Source organism: Oratosquilla oratoria, chromosome 28 (assembly GCF_046742065.1).
Source record: "Oratosquilla oratoria isolate Oo_2021 chromosome 28, ASM4674206v1, whole genome shotgun sequence".
Taxonomy (NCBI): Eukaryota; Metazoa; Arthropoda; class Malacostraca; order Stomatopoda; family Squillidae; genus Oratosquilla; species Oratosquilla oratoria.
Genome location: NC_134804.1, coordinates 990941 through 1007406, shown reverse-complemented (window position 1 = coordinate 1007406; position 16466 = coordinate 990941). Strand labels below are relative to the sequence as shown.

The following is a 16466-nucleotide window of genomic DNA, read 5'->3' as shown; positions in this document are numbered from 1 at the left end:
GGTCACCGAATCTCATTAAAGACATTGACAGACTGGAAAAAGTACAACGGCGAGCCACAAAACTGATTCCAAATATCAAAAATAAATCATACGAAAATCGACTAAAACATATGAATCTGTTTTCCCTAAAATTAACGAATTTTAGATAAACATTTCAAAATATTCTCTATGATGGTGGTAACACTTTGGCCAAATATTACAGCTCAATTCCGTTTCTTTTCTTATATATAGAATAAAATCGAATTTTTTTTGGCAACCTCTGGCAACCCCATTGCATGAAAAAACATTCTGTATATTGAAATAAAGTCAAAATTTTGATACTCAGTTCTGTTTTGTTTACTATAATTAATACATATGGAGATATCTGGCAACTTGCCCAACACTAATCGTCAATCACCACAAGGATCTCAGTATCTCTTCAAAGCTAAAGGTTAAAGGATGTCGCCCTGTCGCGTATCTGTTAGCCTACCAGTTATGCATGCGATCGTATTATCTTTTATTCTACCAACAGGTATTCAAAAGATTCTCTATGATGGTTGTAACACTTCGACCAAATATTACAGCTCAATTCCGTTTCTGTTCTTATATATAAAATTAAATAGATAAATTATTGGCGACATCTGGCAACCCCATTGCATGAAAAAACATTCTGTATATTGAAATAAAGTCAAATTTTCGATAGCCAGTTCAGTTTTGTTTAAAGTTTTAAACGGAAACGTAAAAGAATAGACAATGTCACGAGTGAGTACGCGGCCGGAGGATTTTAAATGCCGGTGCGCTCCTTTAAACTTTAAATGCCTCTCCTGAAAAGTTTATGTTTTTTATATTTAAATAGCCATATCTCTGTTTCTTTTTGTCCGATTTCATTCATTCTTTCGAATTTGTAAAGAGAAAGAGTAATTCTTTAATTTGATTAGAAAAAATAAAGGAAACTGTAAATTAATTTTTTTTTATCATAGCAGATTTTCACTGAAGTTTCTACTATTCAAAATAAAAAAAAATCATAAAAAAATAAAAGAGAATAGGAAAAAATCAAATTTAATGAAGTTGTTCCCAAGACTCTAATCTTTCATTTCCTACATAGTAGGCTGATTACCTATGCCTATGGATACTTCAATGATTACAGATACTATCATAAAAAAAATTAACTACACGTAATATATACATGTTACTAAAACAATTTAGTATGCAATAATACTCTTTCCGACAGAGTAAGTATACATAAGTTCACCAAAGAAATTGAACAACTTTTATGACACGTTCACCTATAAGCACTTCCCACAGTCCCTTGATACAGGTCTTTAAGATTCTAAAGGGAATTGACAACATCAAAAGTGACAAAATTTTTACATTGAATGAGAATCAGACAAGAAACAATGGTCTCAATCTATCCGGAAATATATTTAATTTGGAAGTGGGTAGAAACAACTTTGCCAACCGTGTAGTTAATGAATGGAATAAACTTCCTGCACAGGTAGTGCAATGTAGTTCAGTTCGAAGCTTTAAGAATCATTTAGATAAACACCTAAGCAAGATGCTGTAATGATTATAATTTATTTTATATTATTTGTTTTTGCTTTGTTATCATTTGTGTTTGATTTTCATTTATCATTAGTTATGTGTCAATTTATTATTATTTACTGTTTACCTGTTTGTTTGTTATTCAACTATTCCTATGCATTTTTTTATGTATTTTGTTTGTTGCATACATTATTATAGTTTTTTTTATAATTATTATTTTATTATTATGATTTTTTTCTCCGCATCCGACCACCTAGATATAGACCAAAAGGTCTCCTGTCGGCATGCTCCGCCTTTGTAATCCTTTGAACAATGGAATCTTTGTGAATGCTGCAGGGGGCACTGGTAAATGCTTCGTTTTGAACATGTTGTTGGACTCGGTACGTTCTCAGGGCAAGATAGCTTTGGCGGTAGCCTCTTCGGGTATTGCAGCTACAGTTCTTAAGGGAGGAAGAACTGCTCATAACATATTCAAGATTCCGCTAATGGAATATAACGAAGTCAGGTCATGTAGCATTAAGAAAAACTCAGAACTTGCAAAGTTATTAGAATTAACATCTTTGATCGTGTGGGATGAGATAGTGATGGCAAATAAAAACACGTTGACCGCACTTGATATTACGTTACGAGATGTTCTCGAGAACGAAAAGCTTATGGGAGGTAAGGTGTTTGTTTGCGCAGGGGATTTCAGACAAATTCTCCCTGTTATCCGAGGCGGTGGAAAGAACGAGGAACTCGAACATTGCATTAAGTCAAGTTATATGTGGAACGATCTGACAAAGTTAGAGTTGACAGAAAATGTACGTCTGAAGAAGGATGACACAAAAAACATTCTATTTCCTCAGAAATTATTACAATTGGGATCTCAAAGTGAGGGTCCCGTTGAATTCGACGAAGACTTTGGTGTTAGAGTCAAATCTCGCCAAGAGTTGGTTGATAAAGTTTATGATGACAGAAAATAACTACCTGAACGCGTCGTATTTTGAAAAACGAGTTATAGTATCACCTACGAATGATGATGTCGACAACATCAATCAGATGATTCACGAGAAACTAAAAGAGAAGGAAGTCGTTTACAATAGTGTTGATGTTGCAGTCGAAGAAGGAACGGATATACAGACTTCAGTTTTCAACGCCATGACAAGCCCATCCCTTCCGCCTCATCAGCTTAGGGTAAAGGTAGGGAGTGTGCTAATGATCATTCGAAACATTTGCCCACCGAAGCTATGCAACGGGACAAGAATCATAGTGACAAACTTGAAAAAGAATGTTTTAGTCGGGAAAATATTAGGTGGAAGTTACCGCGGAGAGCAAGTGATGATACCTAGAATCCCGTTAGAGGCTCAAGATACTCTAGTTCATTTCAAGCGTAAGCAATTTCCGGTCAAACTAAGCTATGCTATGACGATAAATAAGAGTCAAGGACAAACGTTTGAACGTTGCGGGCTACTTCTGGATTCAGTACAGTGTTTTGCTCACGGACAACTGTACGTGGCGTGTTCAAGAGTAACGAGCTGGGATTTGTTATTTCATTATACCGGCTGGCATAATGTAAATGGAGAATATAAAATAAGGCCTGCGAACAACTGTGTATATAAAGAACTTTTTGTTGAGGCTACGCCCAGTCCTCAAGTACAACCACCGGCCGTCGTTGCTAGCGGTGAAAATTCTGCGATCGCCGAAGAAGAACCAGAGTTTGGAATCAGAGAAATCCCAAAGGAAATTTATAACATCTCAGAAGAAGACGCCGTAAAGATATTCTCCCAGACTTTGTTTTCAATGATGACAAGGATAACGACCAAGATAAAAGCGATTCCGAAACTGTTACTTTGAAAAAAGAAATGAAGGATATCATATCAGTACTCAAAAAATTAACTTAAAACCAGGAAAAGTTCATCGAGGAGATCAAGGATGTTGTCAAGCGGCAAAGCGACGATGAAGACAGTACCCCGTCTCCACCACGGAAAAAGATAAAATTAATGATAGTATTGTAGTCGCTGATGAGAAATAAAAAAAACAATATAATTCAAGTGTTTTATTTTCATGCAAAGTGGGCGTAGCCCAGGGCGCGCAGCGCCCGCGCCGCAGGCCAAGCCCCCCGGCGTAGCCGGGCCGGCGCAGCCGGTGGGCTTGTAACTACCTAAAAATAAACTCTTCGACTTTTGACCATTCTGCTCATTTTGACCAAAACTGAACCAGCGTGTTACGGCAATTTGGGCACACCCGTGTAAGGGGTTTTCCCGACAGGAGACCTTTTGGTCCATAACTAGGTCGGATGCGGAAAAATTATAATAATGATAAATGAATAAAAATAAATCAATAAAATTTATAATAATATAAATAATAGCAATAAAAATTAAACCATTTCAAAGGTGACACATTTAAAAAATGTTACATGTCTTGGAGAGGGGTGTCTGTAAGTCCTCCGAGGTCGTAAGTTCTCCGAGGCAGTAAGCCTTTCGAGGCTGTAAGTCCTCCGAGGGTGCAAGTTCTCCGAGGGTGCAAGTCCTCCGAGGGTGCAAGTCCTTCCAGGGTGCAAATCCTCCGAGGGTGCAAGTCCTCCGAGGGTGCAAGTCCTTCGAGGCTGCAAGTCCTTCGAGGCTGCAAGCCCTTCGAGGCTGCAAGCCCTTCGAGGCTGCAAGCCCTTCGAGGCTGCAAGCCCTTCGAGGCTGCAAGCCCTTCGAGGCTGCAAGCCCTTCGAGGCTGCAAGCCCTTCGAGGCTGCAAGCCCTTCGAGGTCGTAAGTCCTACGAGGGTGCAAGTCCTCTGAAGTTGCAAGTCCTACGAGGTTGTAAATCCTCCAAGATAATATGTCCTCCAAGGTAATAAGTCCTTCAAGGTAATAAGTCCTCCAAGGTAATAAGTCCTCCAAGGTAATAAGTCTTCCAAGGTAATAAGTCCTCCAAGGTAATAAGTCCTCCAAGGTAACAAGTCCTCCAAGGCAACAAGTCCTCCAAGGTAACAAGTCCTTAAAGGTAACAATCCTCCAAGGTCGCAAATCCTCAAAGGTCGCAAGTCCTCAGTGGTCGCAAGTCCTCAGTGGTCGCAAGTACTCAGTGGTCGCAAGTCCTCAGTGGTCGCCATGTTCCCTTGAACTGACCAGGAAAAAATGTCCCTTGGGTTTGGCCTCGGCCTCGGCCTCGGGGTGGAACCCCAACACGGGATCCCCAGCACGGGATCCCTATCGTGGGATTATAGCGCGGAGCACTGCGGCCGTAGGCCGCTGTTTGCGCAGCCAAGCCCTCGGCGAAGCCGGGGAGGGCGAAGCCCGCGGCTTGTAACTTAAATTTATTTAATTTGTCAGGAAGCCAAAATCCTCTCGTTTTTCTGCTCCAGTCTCGTGATTCTTTGTGCTAGTTCGCCATGTAATAATGCTACCACTCCATGTTTGGTATCTGCTCTTCCATTATTAAATGATAGTTATCATGCAAAACCCAACTGCCTTTTCTTGCAAGCCTTGTTTCACATAAAGTAGGTATGTCGACTTTCTTTTCCTTTATCAGTAAAAAATGCTTCTCCTTTCCTCTAAGTTCCTACATTTAATATAGCCACTGGCAAAAATTCCTGGGGAAGGTTCTAGAATTATTCAATAGTCAGGGTCCATTTCCGTGCGGCCGTTGATCAAGGTTGACGTCAGAGTTTCGAGGCAAAACGTGAGTTTCTTAACCACTATTTCCTGGCTCACTAGGCCTATTCCAAACCATTCGAGACTGATAATTGGTACCACGTGGCGTCCACTCCCTTTCGGTTGCAGGTCCAAGTCCACATGATGAGGGTCTCCGCCGGTGGATGTCAACCATGGATGTTGCGCTCCTCCAGGTAGCAAGCCAGGTCCAGGAGTCACCAGGGCTTCAGGAACCCCGCTCTCCACGTCGATGATGGATCCAAAGGAACTGCAAGGTTGTTGCAATTTGGCACCAGTGCCGTCGCAGAAGTTGCCGGAGAGATGTTGTTATGCAAATCCAAGTAAAGACGCCAGTAGGAATAAACCGTCGCACTTTGTCGAAGTTAAGCAGTCTCTTGTCCAATCGAGTGCAAATCCTTGCACTAAGCAACACTTAACTGATGATGCTTCAACTATGGGTCGAGGTTGTCCTTGGAGTTCTTCGCCTCCCGACCGTGAAGAGCCGATATGCTTTACCTATTCATTTACGTTATTATCTATTTTTTGTTTTTAATTTGTTTTGTTGTTTAATTTAGTTTAATTTCGTTTCGTTTCGTTTCATTTTGTTTCATTTCATTTCGTCTCGTTTCGTTTAGTTTCATTTCATTTCGTCTCGTTTCGTTTAGTTTCATTTCGTTTCGTTTAGTTTTCCAACAATGGTCTTGTGCTCGAGTTGTGCTCTCTTTTTTCCTGAGACCTCTTCGGGCTCTGGGTCTCAGCGCTGGAGAAGATCCTTTCAAAAGGTTCTTCTCTTTTCGTTTTTATTTTTTTTATTTTATTTATTTATTTGTTTATTTTATTTTATCTTTCTTCCTTTTTTTGTCTTTTGCCCTGGAGGTAGAGACTTCTAGGACCTTGGTCCTCGCAGCCTACCGCCACTGCGAGTAAAGGTGTCGGTCACGGGGATCCCTCGTAGCGATAACATTCGCTTGGTTCGTTGACTCGGGTCCTCGAGTTCCGCATCCCGAACTCCCGTAGGTAGGATCCTCTTCGGAGGTCCTGCGCGGCTGCCCAGTTCGCGCGACACAGATGATGCTACGCCGATGGTGCCTTGGCCTGCGGCGCTAGATCGCTTCGCACGGCTGTTACAGAGTTTTTTTTTAGTGAGGCGTAAAGTTGGGGAAACTCATTCTTGTACTCCCTGCCTTTCGCTCGCGGCCAATCAATCGTCTCCGTTGCTGTGACGTCAGTGTTCTCGTCCAATCAGTCGTCTCCGTTGCTGTGACGTCACCACTCTCGGCCAATCAGTTGTCTCTTCAGCCAATCAGATTCCTTACACAATGGAACATATTTGCCGGATTTCGGAAGGTGTCGGAAGGTGGTCATAAAAACGCCAGGAAATTTTCAAAACTGGAAAACTTTATTTTTTTATATACATAGAGGCACCGGCTACGCCGTGGTTGCCTTGGACTACGGCGCTTGCTCGCTTCGCTCGCTCCAGGACCTCCGGTCTTTTTTATTTTATTTTTATTTTTTATTTTTTTCCGATGGGACACTCTCGATATACTCATCGACATCCCGTTTTGAAATATTCCTTATGATCTCGAGGAGTTGAGATATTTCTTGTTTCAGTTCTTCTTTTTCTTGGAAAGTCCTTTCCCAAACCTTAAGGGGGACAGATGTATCTGATTCTGATTCGTCGACGGCATAGTCTTAATCAGGTAGGATCATTGCCGTTGCGGCTTCTTCACTAATATTATAGGTTGAAGCAGGAATCTCAACGGTTCCCAATTCAGGTTCCTCTTCTGGAATTACCTGTTCGCTGTCGATACCTTTCACTAAAGACTCTCCCTTCCTAATGGATGGCATGTCCGAAAAAAAATCTTTATATACCACGTTTGTCGGATTTTTCACCACACATTCACCATTAACCTTATGGTAACCTCGGAAGATAATTAATGAGTCCCAGTTTGTAACCCTTGAACATGCCACATAGAGCTGTCCATGGGCAAGAAATTCGGACGAATCCAACAATAACCCACATTTGTCAAAAGTTTGCCCTTGCGATTTATTAATTGTCATAGCAAAACTTAATTTGACGGGGAATTGTCCTCGGGAGAAGTTGACGGGTGTATCGTTGGATGCTAGGGAAATCCTTGGAATAATGACCTGAACACCGTTAAACACCCCACCTAAAATCTTCCCGACAATTATGTTCTTTGCCAGATTCGTAACCATGATACGGGTACCGTTACAAAGTTTAGGTGGACATAGGTTTCGCACTATCATGATAACGCATCCTACCTTTAGTTTCAACTCATGTAACGAAATAGAAGGGGAATTTATTTTGTTATATACCGAAGTTTGAATTTCAATTTCATCGGTTCCGATCGGTTTATCCTCACTCCTGTATATATGTTCACCACCTTTGATTCTTTCATAGATCACCTCGTTTATGTAATCCACGTCTTCGTTTCTAGGACATATTATGGCTCTTTTTTGAACATTTAGATAGCTGTTGGCGTTAGCTTCGAGCTCTTCGTAGACCTTTTCGATTACATCATCCTTTGTTTTGACCAAAATACCAAATTTCTTTGGAAACCTGAATCTGTTTCACCCATGCCAATCCCTAACAATTTTTCTGCGAATGTCCTTGTTTCTTTATCCTCAGCCTTCAATCTAACATTTTGTACTAATTTGAACTTAAGTAAATCCTCCCAGAAAAACGCGTTCTTGATGATATACTAACTCTTCATTCTTACCTCCACCTCTGATGACGGGCAAAATCTCGAAAATCACCCGCACACACGAACGGAATGCCACCCATAAAACAATGTTTGTTACCCGTTATGTCTTTAGCAGTGCAATCCAATGCAATTGTTGTATTTTTGTTAGCCATCACCACTTCGTCCCAAACTATAAGTGAAGTCATCTTAATCAGCCTTGCAAGCTCCGAATTTAGCTTAATGTTACACGGTTCCACTTCATTGTGCTCCATTATTGGAATTTTGAACATATTATGGGCCGTTCGGCCTCCGTGTAAAACTGTAGCAGCAATACCCGAGGAAGCAACAGCTAATGGTATTTCACTATTTGCACGTACAGTATCCAATAACAGGTTCAACACAAACGATTTCCCCGTCCCACCAGGGGCATTCAGGAAAAAAACACCATTACGTCATCGTAAATAGCACGCTGTTCCTTGTTAAGTAATACAATCTTTTCTGAAACCTCTTCTTTCAATCTATCGGTATTATAAGCTTTTTCGCGTCTAATTACACTTGAGGTTTTCTCTTTCCCCCTTGAAGGAGGCAATCCATAAGCGCTTATCTCACCACCACCACAGTTCCAAACCTGTTGTTGTATGTCATCGAGCGCATCCAAGTAGATTTCGTCATTGTATTCGTCTAAACCCGAACTTCTTAAGAAATCGCTTGCAAATAAGTCCCTCGTTTCTTTCCAGATATCCGATTGGTCTTCCGAATCAGAGAACACCAACATACTTGCATATGTAGCACGCAATTGCGATCAATCATTGGTGTGCTTTATAATTTCAATTATAGTTTTCTTCCACGTTTCCTCGTCATTCAACAAACCCATCGCTTTTACGGCTTCCCGAAAGGTATCGTAAAGGATCCCGTCTACTGTACGCAGATCTGTGTAACCCGTAGGAACTTTCTTGTGTGTCAGGAGCATTCTGAGGTAGAATAATTCAACCGTCTTATTGTCGACGGCTCGCATACGCCCCAAAGATGAAGTTTTTGTCATCCTCTCGTGCCACGTGTGCTTGTCTTTATCGTACACAAAGTGACTTGGAACTTCGGGGTAATACAGGGTTTTAGCAAACTCGTTCGTTTTGCAAAGCTTGAAAAATGCTGTTAATTGGGTATCTTGATTTGCTTGTGCTCCAAATCAGTTTCCCTGTAATAAATTTCCTTCTCATTTTCCAAGTGCAAATCGAGCGAAGTAATCGGTGGGAAACTCCTATGGATTGGGAACTTGAAGATCTTCCAAGTAGCTTCGTTTGCGTTTATGTACCTTGCCTCGAGGTAGTTACGCACTTCGTGTACCGGCTCGCCTTCCTTATGTTTGGTGTATAGAATCTTATCACACCCCTTGTTTACGTACTTTGTGACGTACGCTATGCACTTGATGGAGGAACACTCCACGTTGATGTGAGCGTTGTATTTTAGGCATAAATAGGGATTATATGGTACGACCCAGGAATTATCCACAGTAATGGTCTTTCCTTTGATTTTACGTTCGAACGTGAAGCCTCCCTCTCCTGGAGCACGACGCCTGTATTGGGGATAACCGTTATTTCCAAATAATATATCATTCCGACATGGTTTTGGAAAGTTTTTACCACAAACATCATTCTTCTTTAACCTTTCCTTACAACAAATGTTAGTTTCATCAAAACCGATGCAAGGCCCATGAATCATGCAAGTTGTTACGATCTCGTACAATCTGGGTTCCTTTTCTTTATCGGGAGTTTCGGCACGAATTCATCGACAAATTCCGCTGTTACCCTATATTCCATCCATAAAAGAATGTGAACGTGAGGCAGACCTCGTTTTTGCCATTCAATGCTGTATAGAAATGCTTTAACTCTGCCAAAAATGTGATTTTTAGTCAAATCATCTATTAAAGCCTCTACTTTTAACTTAAACACCTGAATAACCAAATCGGGTCTATCGCAGCAGCCGGTATTTGGATTCCCTTTCATTTCTACCACAGCTGCCCGCAGCTCTTCCCATTTTGGGTTCATCGTAAACGTAATAAAGAAATCGGGACTCTCGTAGTGTGTTACAAACGCCAATGCATCCTGCTGGCGCTGTTTCATGTAACGCGGACCGCCCACAAAAGTTGGCGGGATTATAATTCTTTGGCCCCTTTCTTTGGCCGATGCAACGTCCGCCTTTAATATGTCACACCTTTCTCTGCGTATAGATGCCTGGTTGTCAACTATAAAGCATAGTCTGTGTGATTCTACTTTAACGTAATTATCTACGACAAATTGCTGAAAAAGCATGCGTCCTTTAGTCAAATAATTGAAGACATCCTTTCTTTCCATGTAAAGGTTTGCGTAATACATACATGGTGATAATCTTTTACCATCCTTTGGTACATCAATCTTAGCTGAACTTAGTGCGTTTACCTTCTTTTGCCTTTTCAATTTGCGCGTATAACCCATATCTCCGTGAGGTATTAGTAGTGGATATTGGAATATATCGTAAAAGTAGTTTGTGTGACTTAGAATGAAGGTATCATATTTCGTATGTACTCTGGGAGAACGTATGGTAACCCGTAGGTTTGCAGAGACAGACGGGTCCAAATCCACTATAGCCCCTACTTGAGCTTTCGCTGTAGGCAAGTTGTAAACACCTTTGTGTTCGTTAGTATTCACCCCCTCAGCTGATTTTAATATTATTGCGACCTCAGGTATAACTTCCTGTTGTTTCATATAAGTCTCCATTAGTTCCTTAGCACTCTCAAATTCCGCTAAGAGAGCTCCAATTGTCTTATTATTTGCCAAAAGGAATCTTTGTAAAACTTCTACGATATTTTTATTATCCTCTATTTCCCTTAACTCTCTTTTACGTCTAGCTTGCGTTTTCTTTTACCATTCTACGGTTTTATGTTTATAGTTTATATTATTTGTAACTTGTTGGGTGCGCAATTTTATTTGTTATTCCTGATCATAATAGAAATACAAATCTAGGAACTCCTCTTGTTTTTCCCAGTAATTACTTTGGCCAACACGAAAACTTGTCTTCGCTTACCCACAATCCTTTATATCCATGTCACCGATACCGTTTTCTGATATTTTTAAGTTTTCTATTTTCATCCCTTCTGTCATATAACGAGGCTTTATATAACCCAATCTTTGATAGATATTACCCCTAATTTTATAAACAAACGATTTTTCAGAGGGATTTTGTAATATGGTGGGTGTCACAAAGGAAGTAAAGCAAAAAAGGCGGTTAAACGCAATGATATTTGAAAGAAACTTTTCCGAAAGGGGAGTCTGGCTCCTATAAAGGTCTAATAATTCTCCGGTCAAAGGAGCTAATTCTCGAAAATGGCTTGTCCAAAAGAACAACACAACATCCTGTTTTCCTTCGCCCAAAGCAACGCGTTGCACAGTTTACATCGAAAAGCACCGAATTTACCAACGCTATGACAAATAACTCTATCTTCACGTAACTTACCGGGCCCTTGGTAGTTTGCGCAATTTCACTAATGATATGCTTTTCTTTCCTCTCCTGCCTTAATTCTTCTAACGTGGCTTGTTCATCATCGGTTAACTTCACTGTTAATCCCTGTTTTTTTTTAACTCCCTAATCCGTTTCCGAATTTGCACTTCCTTGGCCCTTTTCAACTTTTTTGCTTTATTTTGCTCCTTTCTTTTTGCTATTTCATCTTCTTTACGGGCCCTATCGGCTTCCCTTTCCTTTTTTCTGCGTTCCTTATCTTCTTTTTTACGGGCTCTATCGGCTTCACTTTCCCCTTTCTTGCGTTCCTTGTCTTCTTTATTACGGGCTCTATCGGCTTCCCGTTCCTTTTCCACGTGTTCCTTTTTTCTCCTCTCTTCACATTTTCTCACTTCTGTAGCCCTTTTAAAAGACTGTTTTTTCTTGAGTTTGCAGTTTTTTATATAATCATTGTATTTCCGATCGATATAATACTTTTGGTATTCCTCGTGACAGCTTTTGCCACCACTCTTAGTAAAATTCTTGTAACCTGCAAAAAAAAATGTATCATAATTTTTTCCGATTCTTCTCTTTAATTTCTCCGTCGAAATCTATTATGAGATCGTACTCTTCATCAGAGTACATGTAATTTTTGTTATTTCGTATAATCTGGAAGTGAGCATTAAGGGAGAGCAACTGGAGGAAGTGGATAGTTTTAGATACTTGGGTGCAAATGTGGCAGGAAAAGGTGGAGTGAAGGTGGAGGTAGAATGTAGATTGAGAGAAGCGAGTAAATGCCTTGGTGGATTAAAAAGTGTAATGAGGAATAGACATTTGGGAATGGATGCTAAGAGGAGACTGTATGAAGGAGTGATTGTGCCAACAGCACTGTATGGAGCAGAAACATGGAACATAAGAGAAGAAGAGAGAAGGAGCTTGAATGTGTTTGAGATGAAGTGTCTGAGAAGTATGATGGGGGTTACTAGGCTAGATAGTGTGAGAAATGAGGAGGTGAGGAGGAGAACAGGGGTGGAAAAGGAGCTGGGAGATAGGGTTGATGAAAGAGTATTAGGATGGTTTGGACACATGGAAAGAATGAGTGAAGAAAGACTAGTAAAAGAGGTATGGAAGGCAGATGTGGAGGGAGTGAACATGAGGGGACGTCCTAGGATGAGGTGGATGGATGGGGTGAAGGGGGCTTTGGGGAAGAGGGGAATGTCTGTTGAGGAAGGACGGGAGAGGACAGAAGACAGGGGTGAATGGAGAATGGTTGTATATGGAAAATGTTGTGATGCATGAGGTGGAATGAATGGGGGGATGGGGGGTGAGGTAGTATGTGTGAGCAAAATTTTGACGCAGCCCGAAGGGATTTCTCCCCGTCCTCTCATTTATATGGGGGGACGGAGAGGAGGGGTCGCCGATTTAATGAAGCGGCCTTGCTGTGGATGTGCTGTGTCTTGCAACACTGCTTCTGACCCAGGGCAGTGGACAGGGTGCAGGGATGACCCGTCATCTAGGAGGTGCTAAGATGGGAGGGAGGGTGGAGGGGTGTGGAGTGTTTTCAGGGATGGAATGGGTGGGAATGATTTTATGCCTTTTCCTTTTTGGCTACCTCCCTTGTAAGGGGGGAAAACCTTGGTATATGTATGTATGTATGTATGTATGCATGTATGTATGTATTTATGTATACCCGTCTGGGGTATTGGCTGCTTGTTATTGTGGCAAAGTAACATGCAGTCGATACTTTAGGGTCTATATGGGGCGCCCCTACGGACCAGAGACACACATCATTTTGTCTATGATAGAAGAAATTCTGTTCATAGAGAAATGATGACACTTTTATACTACGACTGTCCCTCCGTTATGCTGTCCCCCAACCCCTTGTTGCTGTCCTGTACTATTTCTCTGAGTATTCTCTTTCTGTGATGGGGGAATTCCCTGTGGTGGGGGAAAAGAATACTGCCACCAAGTTTCCCACTTGGATCGTAAGAGGCGAGAAGAAAGGGACGGGGAGAGGGACTAGGCATCCTTCTCCCTGTAGCCCCACGGGGCATATTCCTAAAGAGAAATGTGAAGGCATAAGGGGTGCTGGAGGGCCTCGGGCCAGCACCCTAAGGTTTGGGTCTTTTAATGTGCGTGGATGTGGTACAGATGAGAGTAAAAGGGAAGAGATAGGTAGTATGTTTGTGAGAAGAAAGATGGATGTGTTGGCTTTGAGTGAAACTAAGTTGAAAGGGAAGGGTGAGTGTAAGTTTGGGAGTGTAAGTGGGAGGTTATCAGGAGTGAAGAGAGGGCGAGGGAGGGAAGGGGTGGCTATTCTAGTAAGTGAGGAGTTAGGTAAACAGGTAGTGGAGTGGAAGGAGGTTTCCTCAAGGATAATGTGGATGAAGGTGAAACTGGGAAAGGAGATGTGGGTCTTTGTAAGTGCATATGGGCTTGGCAGTGAGAAGAGCGTGGAAGAAAGGGAGGCCTTTTGGATAGATTTAAATGAGTGCATAGAGGGTTTAGGAAGAAATGTCAATGTAATAGTACTGGGAGACCTTAATGCTAGGGTGGGAAATGGTCCAATCGATGGAGTGGTTGGGAAGTGTGGAGTTCCAGGAAAGAATCGTAGTGGAGAGTTGATGGTGGAAATGTGTCTAGAAAGAGAGTTGATGATAGCAAATACAGTGTTTCGGAAGAAAGTCAAGCATAAGTACACATGGGAGAGGGTGGTGGAGGAAAAGGTGGTAGATAGAGCGCTAATGGATTATGTAGTGGTAAATAGGATTATGATAGGAAGAGTTAAGGATGTACATGTGCTGAGGGGAGAGGTTGGGGGAATATCAGATCATTTTTTGGTGGAAGGTAAGCTGAGAGTGGAGGATAGATGGAGAAAGAGGAAAGGGACAAAAGGTAGGGAGGTTCTTAGAGTGAACTCCTTGAATGAAAAGGAAAAGGAGAAGGAGTACGAAAAGAAGCTGAAGGAGGAGTGGGAGGGAGTAAAGGATAGAGCAGAGATGGGTGTGGAGGAGGAATGGGGATGTTTCAAGGAGGGAGTCTTAAAGTGTGCAAGGATGGTGTGTGGAACAAGAAGGACAGGGGGAAATAGAAAAAAGGGTAGTGAATGGTGGGATGAGGAAACAAAGAAGGTTGTAGAAGAGAAGAAGCGAGCATTCACAGATTGGTTACAAAAGAGGACGGGGAGTCATATGAGAGGTACAAAGAAAAGAAAAGAGAAGTAAAGCAAAAGGTAAAGGAGGCAAAGAGGAGAGCAGATGTGAAATGGGGTAGGAGTATGACAGAAAATTTTGAAAGTAATAAAAAGATGTTTTGGAAAGAAATTAAGAGAGGAAGAGGAGGCGAATCAAGTAGGGAAGAAAAGGTAAAAGGTACAGATGGAGAGATGATAATGGAAGAGATGGCAGTAAGGGGAAGATGGGCAGAATATTTTAGGGAGTTGCTAAATGTGAAGGAGGATAGGGAAGGAAAGATAGCTGCAGTGGGAAATGCGAAGAAAATGAGAGTGATGAGTGAGGAGAATGGAGGAGTAATAAGGAAGGATGAAGTGAAGGCAGTTGTAAAGATGATGAAAGCAGGTAAGGCACCTGGTCTGGATGGATGCCATGCAGAATGTCTGAAAAAGGGAGGTTCAGTGATGGTGGACTGGTTGGTGAGGTTATTTAATGTTTGCTGGAGAGAGGGTGGGGTACCGGAGGACTGGAGAAGTGCCTGTATAGTTCCTCTTTATAAGGGAAAAGGGGACAAGTGTGAATGTAGTAGTTTCAGAGGGATTAGCTTGTTAAGTGTAGTAGGGAAGGCTTATGGGAGGATCTTAATTGAGAGGATTAGGAGAGGAACAGAAGGAGTAATTGGTGAGGAACAGTGTGGATTTAGGACAGGTACAGGTTGTGTAGATCAGATCTTTGTGGTAAGACAGATATGTGAGAAAGCTATAGGAAAGGGGAAGGATGTTTTTTGGGCTTTTATGGATCTGGAAAAGGCTTATGATAGGGTAGACAGAAAGGCACTGTGGGAGGTTATGCATATTTATGGGATAGGAGGAAAGCTTTTGGGAGCTGTCAAGAGTTTTTATGGGAGTAGTAGAGCATGTGTCAGGATTAGAAATGGAGAGAGTGAGTGGTTTGAAGTAAAGGTGGGACTTCGTCAAGGATGCGTTATGTCGCCCTGGCTGTTCAACTTATACATGGATGGGGTGGTGCGAGAGGTGAATGCTAGGGTAGTGGGTCAGGGATTGGAGATGGTTAAAGAAAATGGAGAAAAGTGGGAAGTGAGCCAGCTGTTGTTTGCGGACGACACTGCGCTTGTGGCAGGGTCAGAGGAGGGATTGAGGAAGCTGGTGGCAGAGTTTGGGAGAGTATGTGATAGAAGAAAGCTAAAGATAAATGTGGGTAAAAGTAAGGTGATGAGATGTACAAGGGGTCAAAGTTGCAGTAGACTGGAAGTGAACATTAAGGGAGAGCGACTGGAGGAAGTGGAGAGTTTTAGATACTTGGGTGCAAGTGTAGCAGGAAAAGGTGGAGTGAAGGTGGAGGTAGAATATAGATTGAGAGAAGCGAGTAAATGCCTTGGTGGTTTAAAGAGTGTAATGAGGAATAGACATTTGGGAATGGATGCTAAGAGGAGACTGTATGAAGGAGTGATTGTGCCAACAGCACTGTATGGGGCAGAAACGTGGAACATAAGAGAAGAAGAGAGAAGGAGCTTGAATGTGTTTGAGATGAGATGTCTGAGAAGTATGGTGGGGGTTACTAGGCTGGATAGAGTGAGAAATGAGGAGGTGAGGAGGAGAACAGGGGTGAAAAAGGATTTGGGAGATAGGGTTGATGAAAGAGTATTAGGATGGTTTGGACACATGGAAAGAATGAGTGAAGAAAGACTAGTGAAAGAGGTATGGAAGGCAGATGTGGAGGGAGTGAACATGAGGGGACGTCCTAGGATGAGGTGGATGGATGGGGTGAAGGGGGCTTTGGGGAAGAGGGGAATGTCTGTTGAGGAAGGAAGGGAGAGGACGGAAGACAGAGGTGAGTGGAGAATGGTTGTATATGGATGATGTTGTGACTGCATGAGGAGAAATGGGCGGGGGGGTGGGGTGGGGTAGTATGTGTGAGTGAATTTTGACGCAGCCCGAAGGGATTTCTCCCC

The 16466-nt window shown here is 42.1% G+C and overlaps 2 protein-coding genes across 2 annotated transcripts; one reads left to right on the top strand and one right to left on the bottom strand.

Annotated features, from left to right (window-relative positions):
• Positions 1 to 1886: 1886 nt before the first annotated feature.
• LOC143040203 (ATP-dependent DNA helicase Pif1-like) lies at positions 1887 to 5399 on the top strand. The gene is made up of 4 exons (XM_076210871.1): positions 1887 to 2181; positions 2393 to 3270; positions 3408 to 3465; positions 5275 to 5399. Exons 1-4 carry the CDS (start codon positions 1887 to 1889, stop codon positions 5397 to 5399), a joined length of 1356 nt encoding a protein of 451 aa, XP_076066986.1.
• Positions 5400 to 6837: 1438 nt separating this feature from the next.
• On the bottom strand, positions 6838 to 7413 carry LOC143040202 (ATP-dependent DNA helicase PIF1-like). The gene has a single exon (XM_076210869.1). It carries the CDS (start codon positions 7411 to 7413, stop codon positions 6838 to 6840), a length of 576 nt encoding a protein of 191 aa, XP_076066984.1.
• Between the last annotated feature and the right edge of the window lie 9053 nt (positions 7414 to 16466).

Coding starts and splice junctions, on each gene's coding strand:
- LOC143040203 (XM_076210871.1), top strand. CDS start 1,887: ATGTTGTTGGACTCGGTACGTTCTCAGGGCAAGATAGCTTTGGCGGTA. Junction 2,182..2,392: donor GAACGAAAAGCTTATGGGAG/GTAAGGTGTTTG, acceptor GGGATCTCAAAG/TGAGGGTCCCGTTGAATTCG. Junction 3,271..3,407: donor ACATCTCAGAAGAAGACGCC/GTAAAGATATTC, acceptor ACTTAAAACCAG/GAAAAGTTCATCGAGGAGAT.
- LOC143040202 (XM_076210869.1), bottom strand. CDS start 7,413: ATGATAGTGCGAAACCTATGTCCACCTAAACTTTGTAACGGTACCCGT.